The sequence below is a fragment of the Hyperoodon ampullatus genome (genome assembly GCF_949752795.1).
Source record: "Hyperoodon ampullatus genome assembly, chromosome: 11".
Classification (NCBI taxonomy): Eukaryota; Metazoa; Chordata; class Mammalia; order Artiodactyla; family Ziphiidae; genus Hyperoodon; species Hyperoodon ampullatus.
This window is the reverse complement of record NC_136924.1, coordinates 3,573,256-3,586,238: the sequence shown is the minus strand read 5'-3', so window position 1 is coordinate 3,586,238 and position 12,983 is coordinate 3,573,256. Positions and strand designations below refer to the sequence as shown.

The 12,983-nt window shown below is 33.5% G+C and overlaps 1 protein-coding gene across 1 annotated transcript in view; it reads right to left on the bottom strand.

Annotated features, from left to right (window-relative positions):
- ZDHHC17 (zDHHC palmitoyltransferase 17) overlaps positions 1-12,983 on the bottom strand; it is a gene marked incomplete at both ends in the record, with an annotated part of 93,212 nt that overhangs the window by 40,175 nt on the left and 40,054 nt on the right. The window contains 3 exons of the mRNA XM_079714285.1: positions 961-1,086; positions 7,707-7,869; positions 8,524-8,588. Of these exons, the coding sequence (XP_079570411.1) occupies positions 961-1,086; positions 7,707-7,869; positions 8,524-8,588 (354 nt within the window). The remainder of the gene's footprint in view (positions 1-960; positions 1,087-7,706; positions 7,870-8,523; positions 8,589-12,983) is intronic.

Genomic DNA, 12,983 nt, shown 5'->3' with positions numbered 1-12,983 from the left:
CAGAGGACCCGGGTTCAAGCCCTGGTCTGGGAAGATCCACATGCCACGGAGCAACTAAGCCTGTGTGCCATAACTACTGAGCCTGTGCTCTAGAGCCTGTGAGCCACAACTACTGAGACCACATGCTGCAACTACTGAGGCCTGCGTGCCTAGGACCTGTGCTCCACAACAAGAGAAGCCACAGCAATGAGAAGCCTGCGCACTGCAACGAATAGCCCCTGCTCTCCACAACTAGAGAAAGCCTGCGCGCATCAATGAAGACCCAACCCAGCCAAAAACAAATAAAATAAATAAATTAAAAAAGAAAAAAAAAGAAATACAGGCCTGCCTTTCGGGAAAATGTTCTTAGTTTTGAAATCATACAACTAGGCAACTGAGCCAATAGTCATACAGTTAAAACTTGAAGGTTTTATGCAAGATCTAAAATGAACTTTCTAAAGAGAAGTGAATAGTATGTTTCTCCCTCTCTAATAAAAGTTATGACATATTATAAAAGAATGAAAAGCTTAAATTAACTATAGCTAGAGTTGTGAGTAGTTTTTAAAAAGATATATATATATATTAGGACTAAGATTTTTCACAATTTATTACTACACTAACAAATACACTTAAACATATATATATTAGGACAAAGATTTTTCATAATTTATTACTACACTAACAAATACACTTAAACAGGAAAAACTTTTATTATCTCTCTATTACTTAACAAAGGCCAGCTGAATTAATGCATTAAAGCTTATGTTAGTAGCCTATGGAAATCTAAACAATTTCACATATACCATCTTTTTTAAACTTTGGTTTCTACCTTTATTTACTTGGGTGAAATAATGTTTTAAAAATTACACTGGTCAATGCCAAGATTAAAGGCTGTAAATGTAAATACTCATGCTAAGAAAATATGCTTATGAATCTTACTTAAAAAGACTATATATTGAAAATCTTCAGTCATGAACTTACCTTATCAGCTTTCAACTTTCTAAGGAAAGATGGATTGTCATATCCCTTTGCTTGCCTTGCCTCTTGCAAATGGTTGATCATCCACACATTTTTTCTCTGCTTTGCCAAATCAAGTGCTGATTCACCCTGATAATATAAGCAAAAGAAATTCACGTTAAAAAAAATGAAAGGAAAAGCAGAATATTTTAGTTACTAACTTTTAAAGCACTTCCACAAAAATAAATTGCAGTATTAGTTCATTAACATTGTTTTTACATTTGGCAAAGTCAATTACTAAAAAACTCTAAATCATATATTACTTATACCTTCCCATTCAAGGTACAATCAGAAAATGTATTTACACCTCTTATTCAATAGATTCTATATCTGTTTGCATTTTAACTTAGAGAGTAATCAAAAAGTAGGTATTTTAGCACCTGCTGGATCAGAGGCTACCATTAAGTTTATCCAGTTATTTCATATTCTTTAAGGGTTTCATTAGTAATAGTTATTGCTACAAACCATCCTGCTGTAATACCAAACTGCCAGAAATCTCTCAGTTTAATTTCAGTGATGAACGAAGTCTGAGGAAAAGAACAGGGAAGAAAAAGAAAAGTCAACTTCCACTTCTACTGTTATATTGGTATTCTTGATCATGTTAAAGTCATTCACCCATCCAGAAATTTCCAAAGAGAACACGGGTTGTAACAAAAAATGGTTAATCTTACATTATAGACTTGTAGCTCCCTTTAACTGCAAGAAAAAGAATTCCAAAGAGTATAACTGAACTAAAATGTTTTAAAGGCAGTAAGAAACAAGAAATGAGTGTCCCCAATTCTAGATCTATGCTTCTTTTTGCCTTTATTAATTTACAATCTTATTTCTCCTTTTGCAAGTTAGATACCTACATTTTTATTCTATTTAATATTCTTCACTCTTTATCTCCTTCCTTAAACAGAAAAGTAAAATTAATAATTTTGTTTACCAAAATTTCAAGAATTATGGACGAATATTCAAAATTACTTTAAAAAAAGAAAAAACATGTTAAAATTTTATTTTAAAAAACTGGATGAAAATAAAGAAATAAGGAGCCTTGGGTTCCTTACTTATGAGGGATAATTATTAATCAAGTATGGAGTACAATTTAATTAAAAAAAAAAAACACTGAAAAATAAAAAGAACCAAACAACAAAATAAACACACCACCACCAAGAGCAACAACAATAACAACACAACAATAAAAACAAAAAGCCTAACCAATCCTTTAATAAAAAGATCAATAGTATTTAATAAGAAATGGGCTAATCTAGGTGAGTCTTCCACAAATAGGGATATTTGTTTTAAAATTTCTCCTTACCTATTCCAAAATTCTACGTCACCTAGGTTGTCAGAACCAGCTAATTAATCCAAACTAAAAGATTACCTGAATAAAAGCAATCCCTTGGGTAACAACTCCCAGAGAATATCCTGCAGTTGCCTCGGTCCAGCTGAGCATCCCTTCCACTAGAGGGCCATGTGACACCTAAGGATTGCCTAGATAAAAAGATGGAGGGAGCTTTAAGCAATCTTTCAACTACTCCTCTAGTCATCTGACTACTTTTATACAGTTCTTTTATTCAGCTGGTAAAATAAACAAGCAATTAATTTAAAGAATTATACTAAAACCAGGGTTCCAAGTCAAGTCTATATTTAAACACTCCATGTGTCAGCCAAAATAGTAAATGATAATAACAACAGCAGTAATAACAAGAATCATGGAGTATTTATAGACTATGTAACTAACTGGTAATAAAAGAAATTCTTCAGGGGTTTTGGTGTGATAAACATTATGGAAGGTGGCGGGTGGAAGATCACTTTTTGCCTAAGTGAGGTGGAAACTCATTATTAAAACTAAGGAAAATTCTTCCTTGGAGACCATCTAGGTGGGGTACTTAAGAGATATTTTCTGAAAATAGTTTCTTACCTCTTTTCAAGAAACCATATAAGCGTTTTTCAATATACTAATTAACAAAGCTCAGTAATTGTATATTTTGCACAAGCTAAAAATTATGTCCTTTGATAACTTTAGAAAGAAAAATCATAAATGCGTAGGCAGCACTCGGATTAACTGCCCGCCCCAAACTCAATTCATCTAAATTTATCAACCAAAAACATGTGCAAGGGGTGAAATATTCTTTAAATTCACAAATGAGATGCTACCATGAAAAGGGATTACTGCATAGGTCATTTTTCTTAGAGTCTTAGTATCCCAAATCACTCCCTCTCCTCACTGTTATTACTTCAGAAGATTTGAATTTATTCTATGTAACCAGTATCTGGGGCCATGGTTTTTGAACTCATTTAAGTCATGTCTGATGAAAAGCCATTGACTCTCTCCCCAGAAAAGTGCTGATACTTTATTTATAACAATTTCAGAAGTCCATGGACCCACCCCCTAACCAAAATCCACTGCTGGGTCCCAGATTAAGAACCTCTAATCAAGGGTTTATGGCCATTCCTAATCCTTCTAAGGATCAAAGTAGTCATTTTAAAGTCACCTATCATTTAATATTTATTGTCTGCAAAATAAGTTCTTATTCTGATAAAAGAATCATTTGTTTATATATTAAAAGAATTGAATCCCTTACTCAAATAACTAATTTACAAGGATATCAAGACAGATTTCTAAGAAACTTAAGCTTAATTTTATTTAGGAAATAGCTATTTTAGAAGAAATAGGGCCAATTAATAAATATTATAACTAAATATAATTTTTCATATTCTTTAGAGAATGTAACTTTTACTAGCTATTAAAGCCATATCCAGATTTACAGGCTCCATCTTGGTACAATTTATGATTATCAACCAGACTTTCTTTCTCAAGACTTAAAATGAAAAATGGAAAAATACACAGCTATGAATCGACTTTGTCAAATTCTAGGACAAATAATCTAGGTTGGTTGTTTTTTATTTATTAATGAATTTTTCACTTTCAAAATTAAGTTTACTTAATTAGCTTGACATTCCACATAGCTAAAACATACCACCTCAAATTATATATGACTAAAACAGAACCAATTTCTATTGCCTTCACTCCCAAAAAAGTCTGTTTCCTTCCATCTTCACAACTTCAATACATATTACAAGACACTCAGTTATTCAAACCAAAACCTAAGTCATCGATGTGTTTTTCTTTCACCTTCATTTCTAATCTACGTTTTCTTTTCTACTCTAAACTATCATTTCCAAATCCATTCATTTCACTCCATCACTACTTCTACAATCACAGGCTAAACTAACATCATCACTTGCCTGATTTATTACGAAAGCCTAACTGATCTTCATCTATCCCTTCCATTTTCTTTTTTTTTTTTTTTTTTTTTTTTGCGGTACGCGGGCCTCTCACTGTTGTGGCCTCTCCCGTTGCGGAGCATAGGCTCCACAGGCTCCAGACGCGCAGGCTCAGCGGCCATGGCTCACGGGCCTAGCCGCTCCGCGGCACGTGGGATCCTCCCGGACTGGGGCAGGAACCCGTGTCCCCTGCACCGGCAGGTGGACTCTCAACCACTGCGCCACCAGGGAAGCCCAAAAGTACATTTTTAAACAAAAATCTACTTTTTCACCAGAGTGGTTAAAAAAGATTATTTTTACTCTGAAAGTATAAATGTTCCCTGAGCAACTGAAGCAACTCCTTAGACTTTATTTCCTTTAAAAACAATGTCACTCTAAATAAGTCAAACAGAGAAAAACAAATACCATATGATATCACTTATATGTGGAATCTAAAAAATAAATAAAACAAACAACAACAAAACTCGAGCTCATAAATACAGAGAACAGATTGGTGATTGCCAGAGGTAGGCAGTGCACTGTGGGGAGTGAGGAAGATTAGTGAAGGGGATCAAAGGTACAAACTTCCAGTTCTAAAAGAAATAAGTCACAAGGATGTAATGTACATAACGGCAACTACAGTTAATAATACTATAGTGCAGGTACTTCCCTGGTGGTCCAGTGTGTAAGACTCCATGCTCCCAATGCAGGGGGCCCCGGTTCGATCCCTGGTCGGGAAACTAGATCCCACACGCATGCCGTAACTAGGAGTTCACATGCCGCAATTAAGAGTCCGCACGCCACAACTAAGAGTCCTCATGCCGCAACTAAGAAGCCTGCATGCTGCAACTAAGAGAGTCCACATGCTGCAACTAAGAGAGTCTGCATGCCGCAACAAAGATCCCACATGCCGTAACTAAGACCCGGTGCAGCCAAAATAAAGATAATAATAATAATACTATAGTGCATATTCAGAAGTTGCTAAGAGCAAAGCTCGAGGGTTTGCATCACAAGAAAAAAGAAAATTTTGTGACTGTGTAAGATGATGGATGTTGACTGGACTTGTTGGTCATTTTGCAATGTGTACAGATGTCAAATCATTATGTTGTACACCTGAAAGTTGTATAATGTTATATACCAATTATACCTCATAAAAAGTTTAAAAAAATGTCACTCCAGAGCTAGCAAGGAATTATATTTAAAATAACTCCTTTTTGTCAATGGCCAACCTTGATGATACAGTCAGATAAAATTAAAAAGAAAGTAACCAAAAAAATAGATGTATTTCAGTAAAAGTTCTACAGGTACAATAATTAGCTCAATTATTTGACATGATAGACTCTGGAAGGTCGTCACATGAACTGTACTAGTTAAGGAAGGTGCATTCCAGTTTATCCCATCTTGGTACCAAATAATTCATGTGTTGAGCCTATAAAACATTAAAAATACAAGGTTTGAACCATTTAAATCAGTTCAACTATCTCCATTCTTACCATTACCTTTCTGTTGAAATTCATTATAGATTATTTCTTTTACTAAGACTAACCAAAGTTTATACAATGGTTAATGTGGAGTACAAGTTGAAAAGACATTAAACTTACAAACCACACCTCAAATACTTAAAGTTCATGAATGAAGAGAAGTTATCTAAAATTTTATATGGTAAGAAAAGATATTTTTAAATGCTCTGAAAATATACACTAGTTTCAAATTCCAAAACTGTGCAGTCATCTTGTCATAATTCTTAGGTACAAATGTAATTTCAATATATTTATATGACTTTTGGCAAAGTCTATGGAGACTCACTATTTGCTGTAGTGAAATTGGTTCTGTTTTTTCAAAAATATAACACTAAATACTAGAAATGTATTCCTGGGACTCACTTTAGGAATGGCTATCTAGTAGCTAAGAGATGAAAAAATAACACTCTAAAGCAATTCAGATAATAAAACATAAGGTCATCTCATTAATTTTTTCTCATGGGGATATTGGTCAGGTTTAGTCAAACTCCTCCTTTCTTATACTTTAGGCCTTGGGGTCAGCCTAATTTACTAATCACAGTGTTATGAACTTTTCAGAACTTCCTATTTAAAAATGTTTGGAAAAGCAAAAATTTCTCTCCATGATTTCAGAAGTGGCAGAGAGTTATGCTAGCATAGTCATGAAAACTAGCTTAGAGTTAAAGCTCAAGACTACACAAATCTTCAGTCAGTCAACAAATACTTAGAGCGCCCATCACATGTCAGGCACTATGGTAAGTTGACTTTCCTCTTTCCATACATTTACTAGCAGATACTAGACCATTCTGATCACTTTGGGTAAAGACACGAAGACTTGAAATTTTAAAAAAAGAAAAAGAAAATACACGGTTTTCTCAATTTCTTACAGTTTCCAATAAGATATCTGATATTTACTTTTAACTAATTAGACTCATTTCTAAAAATTGGTTATAATCGTAAATAAATTTAAACTATTTTATTTTAGTAGTTTAACCTTCTCTTCTTAGAGTAATCAAATAGAGGAAGAACTATTCATTGCAACATAAAAAGATGCCCTGATCCAGCAGGAGATAACCTACTTTTTGATTGGCATTTTAGATTATTATATGACTCGAACTCCTTTCATATTTAATTAGCACATATTCCTTACAAATTTAAGAAGCATGACTCAGAAAATACTACGGTCTATAGTCAAAATGAAAGAAAATTTGTCAACGGGCACAAAGATATTTATGAATGCATATTATTAAAAGATATGTTTAAAACTTTAAAGTCATTTCACAGAAAGAGTCTGTTGCTGAAGACATGGTGGATCCTGAAACTTTAAAAATGAGAATGGTTAACCAAAATTTAAGACTACCAATAGCATTTTCTTGCAGGTATTCATGAAATATTTATAAATTTCTAAATGCTCAGAGTGTAAATGTTAATTGTGCTTTGCTCTTAGATAATTTTGTATACTTTTTTGGTATACTTTTCCTGGATTAGTCCAGCATTTGGGGGAGAGGAGGTCTCCTATAAACATCATGAAGGTGATTATCAAATTTAAAGGTCTTGAACTTTAAAAAAAATGAGACAATCAATGACCAAGTCAAAAAATTACTAAAAGTTATTATCCATACTTGTGATATAAACTTGTGCTTCTCTGCAATGATCTTCTTAAAGAAACCAGAAAACTATTCTATTCAGCTATAAAAACAGATTATGTAATTTAATTTCCAAAAGTCAGTAAGAAATCACTAATGAAAAGGCCACCAAAATCTGAAAATTACTCCAATACTAAAAAGACGTAAGTAAATAAATCAGTCTTTCAAAACAAATTCTTGCGTGGAAGGGTTGAGCTTAAATGAGAAGTTTCTTCCATCTCTGAAAGTCTGTTAAAAAACCTATGTTTTATTAAGGAATTCCCATCTTGGTAACCACATTTCACAAAGCACAATCAATACAGGCTAGTTTTACCTTGATATTCTGGGCATCGACATTAGCTCCAGCTTCCAGAAGAAGACTAATGACTGTGGTATTCCCTGCTAGTACTGCCCAATGCAGAGCAGTGTTTTTGTGATACTTGTCACCAAGGTTAACTGAAACATTGAATGTTAAAAGCAATCTAGTTGGATCCACACTGAAAAGGAAAAAAAAACACAACAACAACAACAACCCTAATTTCAATTATAGAAATCATTACAGATACTAAACTGATTGTGGTTGCATTCCATCTTGGAACCCTTCTATTCTAACCTATTTTCAACAACTTTATAATGAGTAATGAGATGACATTCTTAATATGAAGTATTAAATACATGCAACACCATATAACCTAAACCACTTCGAAGAGAGAGCATACTTCGTCCTGACATTTATTATTTTTCACCTAGGGATTAATGCCATTAATATCTATATAATTAAACAATTAAAAATTTAAATTTAAATCTAGATTGTTCCAAAAATGATTTAAGGCAACCTACTAATTAGTATGTTAAACTTGCCAATATACAAATCATATAAAAATGAGTCATTTTTTAAAAAGAAGGTAATGTCTTCCATTCTTGGAAATTGTTAAAAGAAGAATACCTTAAGGATACTACAATTACCAACATAAAGGTAAACAAAGAAACTCAAAACAACCAAAAAGGTAATTTATGTTATATACTATGTACTCATTATAAGAATTTTAAATATTAGTAAGTATAACATTAATTGCTTTTTCTCATCACTTATTTTACATTTTATTATGCTGAAAATTATCTGAATAAGTATTTTATAAACGGTTACATACCTATGTGTTCTATAAGCTGCCCACATTAAAGGCGTCATCCCATTCTGATCCATCATATCTACATCCTGATAGAGTAAAAAGAAAGTCAGACAGTAAAAACTTTTAAGTTCCTGCCAAATTTACTGAGAAAAATATAATTTACACATCACAGGAGAAGCCAACATAATAACAGTACTCAATCAAGGGTGATTTATGAAACATTTTCTTTCTTAACTTTAAAATAAAACTATTATCACTGAATATTTTAATTAATGTAGATACAAGTATCTAATTGACATATATTAAGTATATATTCAATATTTAATTAACTTCTATTTCTCATTTTCCCTTTTAAGATGCTTCACTCAGCCTTTCAATGTTTTCATTTAAAGATCTTAACACACTCTTGATCTTTAACCCACAAAGGATCAATTAAATAAATGACTTACATCTCTGAAAAACTTATTTATACTAATTCATGATAGGAGGGAATAATAAAACCCTGTTTATTTCTAGGCATTTTAAAACAAAGAATAAATTCAATAAACTTCAACAGATTCAAAAAAGTTTGCTTTTTATCACTATCACTATGCATAAATATTTTTAGAATTAACTAATTCTACAAAGTTTTTGGTGAAAAAGCAAGGTAATAAAGCAATCCTCTGTCTTACTCCCCACCATTTTCACTTTTTTTAGCTCATTATTTTGGTCTTTACCACCACATCTTTAAAATAAGATACCTGAATTGCTACTTTTTAATTTTTCAGTTTTAGGCATTATCCTAAATATGCATATTTTACATATCCTCAATATGTGAAATGGCAAATTCTCTCTTTCTTCTCACTGCCCCATCACAAATTTGCACCTTTCCTATTCTTTCCTCTGAAAAGATCTACTGTAATTCTGGTTCTATAAATATTTGACATTTACATTATTATAAATATATATGAATACTATTCCCAACAAAGTATGTAGTAAACCATGATTACTTTCCTCTCCTACCCAACTTTTTTGCTTTCCTTGGTACTGCATTTTTTCTCCCTTTTGCTTAGTTTTCTTTTTCTTTCTTTTTAGCAAATTAGAATTAAAACTACTACCTGTTCAACCAAAACTCTTCCCAAGCTATCTAAATCTCCTTTCAAGACTTGCTGATGTATCAGGGATTCTATCAGTTTCACTTCCCTAAAATTCCTTCTCCTGATCCACTCCAATCTGCCTGAGGCACCTGTCTCATTAACTAGAACAGGACTTCTTTGAAGACAGAAATTATTTTAAATTCATCTTTGTATTCTCAGTGCCCAGAAGAGTAGATAATCAAAAAACATTTGTTAAATGAAAAGACATGTTTATCTATCTACTCTTCTAGGCTTGGGAAAGGCATGGGCTTTAGAATAAGACAGACATGATTTTGAATTCCTAGCTCTACCACTTAACTATAAAATTGGCAAAATTACATTAATTCTCTGAACCTCAGCTTTCCCACCTACAAATGTGAATACAAATAATGGCTTCATAAGACCCCTGTGAGGATTAAATGGAATAATGTGTGTAAAGCAAACTAATTCCATAGCCTGGAACATAACAGACATGCAATAAATATTAAGTTTCCTCTTCTTCCCTTCCCCATCTCCCATTCCTGGATTACATTAAACCAGCAGATCTTATCCAAGTTATGTTATCTAATTTACCGGTCAGTGGAGAGAGGACAGAGTTATAGTGAGTACACTAGAAAACACTTCATAACTCTGTGTAGCAGTTCTCTGTAAGCCACTCTTACTGATGGGCGTATGTCTCAAATATCCAAACGTACTGAGGCAGAAAAAATGCTGAGAACCACCACATTGACAAGTGACAACACATATCCTTGGACATCATTAGTTTTAGTCTCTTTCATGAAAACTGTAGTCAAATGTTATGCCTTATCACTACAAATCTATTTCTAAGTTTATTTTACGTGTTGTTGGGAACATCTCATGTAACCTCACTCAATATTTACATTATACATGTTGATTTTTTTCTAATAAAAATCTTAAAAAAAAATCTTCTCTGAAGAAATGACATACCTCCTTGTTTCTTATATGAGAGTTAAGTTCTGTCACTTATTTTACTTCCTTCACTGCCCTGGTTTGAAGAAAGCTCAACTAAATTTGATGTCCAATTAAAGCAAACATGTAAATTCTTATGTTTAAGTTTCTTCTTCCTTTTTAGTTGTAAGTCTTTTCATATCCTTTTTAAAAAGTGACAGTATTTAAAATATTAATAAGTAAAATAAAAAATGTAAAATTATGCCACATCTCTAGAGTACTAAAAGAAAAACGAAATTCAACCTTTTCTTTCTTTGGGTCGGGGTTTAAAACTTGGTACTTCTTTTCCAAGTTCAGCCTGGACATATGAGTATTCTCTATTAGGAAGAATTAACAAGCCCAGATCAAAAGGTTATGGTAATTCCATGATCAACAGGGCTCCATTACTTAGCATTTTCCCCTTTTTTTTCCCTGAAAATCATCCAAAAGAATTGGTAGTGAGCACTGAATATATTTAACAGTATAACTAACATGAAACAATTGTGAAGAATAGAATGACAAACTGAATGGAAATGTTACAGGCCCTAAGAATGTAAATTTGATAAAATTAACCAAAAATGGGGGGGAAATGGAAAAAGGCTGAAAAGAAAGTATAATGAGTGCCTAACCTGTAATAGCTATGAGTCAAAGGATATTATTTAAAGCTGAAAAATCAAGTAATAGAAATTTATCAGAACAAGTTAACACTAAGAAAAACAGTATCATTGACTAATGTCAATGTAAGACAGGGAAGAGAACGAAGAAATTAGAAATACACTAATTTTATTACTGCTTATAATTGGGAACTAATCAGAACTAATAAAAATGGAGCAAACATCTGATTAAAGTGAGAGAGAAAAAGAGAACTGTGTGACTGAGGAAAGAATTACCAAGCAGAAGAAAAGAGCAAGCACAAAGGCCCTAAGACAAAGCTTATCAGAGCTGTTCAACAAACAGCAAGAAGGCGGGTGTGGTTAAAGCAGTACTGAGGGGGAGATGACAGAAGATGAAATCAGAGGTATCCAGGGCTAGACCACACATGGTCCTATAGGCCAGAGAAGGACTCTGGTATCCATTTCAACTATAATGTAATGCACATTAGAGTGGTTTTCTTTTACAATATTTTAGCACATAGATTGAAAAAAAGTCTGGAAAAATATATACTAAACTGTTAAAGGAAGTGATCTCAGTGGGGAGGGGAGGTAAAGGAAGAAGTGGGATTTCATTCTCTAAGTCATACTCTTCTATTATGTTTGAATATTTTACAATAAGTATGTGTTACTTTTCTAAGCAGAAAAAAAAAGAAAACTCTTACTCATGAAAAAGAAAACTACTTGTCAGACATTTATTAACATTATCATGCATTTACTGCACAAAAGGCACTGTGACAAAAATCTCTGCCCTTGAAGAATTTTATAGCCTACATACTATGTCAGAGTTAAAATGATTACTGAAACATCCAAACTCCAAAATCAATAAGCTAACAAAAATAGTGAAAACTTTACACCACTTTTCCTACCCAGTTAAAAACTGGAAGAAAAAAAGTGAACATGTATTTTAAACTTATATCTGTAATACAGAAGGCCACTGAAGACAATGGCACGTGCAACAGCGCCATCTACTGCTTCAACTGCCAGTCTAGAAGGAACCATAGGAGAACAAAGATGATCCCTTGTGGTAGCTGGTCTCCAAAGATGGCCCCAATAAACCTCCCTTCCCAGTATTCACGCCTTTGTGTTCCCTCAATGAACATGCGCTGGCACTGCTACTTGCTTTAACTGACAGAATGGAGCAGAAATGTTGTTATGCCAGTTCGAAAACCTTAAAAAAGTCAGACAGCTTCTGCTCTTGCTCTTTTGGGCGCTCTGAGCCACCATGTAAGAAGTCTGGCTTTCCTGCTAGAGTGACCACATGGAGGGGTATCGTGGAGAAGAAGTTCTAAGACTGCATGGGGAAAAAGAGAGAGGCCTAGCTGTCAACTGAGCCAGGCTTTTAGCTATTCCTATCAAGATATAAGGTATGCAAGTGAGCCATCCTCCAGCCCAGTTGAGCCCCCAGATGACTGCAGCCCCCTGCCATTATCACAAGAGGAACCACCCAGCCAAGCCCAGTCAACCCACAGAACTGTGAAATACAATGGTTGGTTGTGTTCTAAAGCCATTATATTTAGGGGGTAGTCTGTTTACACAGTAATGGATAATAAACTCCCCCTTCCAGCAATTAATTTAACCAGTCTATGCCTCTTTTCCTTAGCAATAGTGTACAACACACAACTGTCACTGACTGGCACTACCAACAGCAAATACCTTAAAGGATTGATAAAATAAATACCATTCAAATTCTAAATCTAATATTTTAAATTAAAATAACAAATATATGTTAATAGCACTGAATTAAAATCATTTGTCTTTCTCTTAT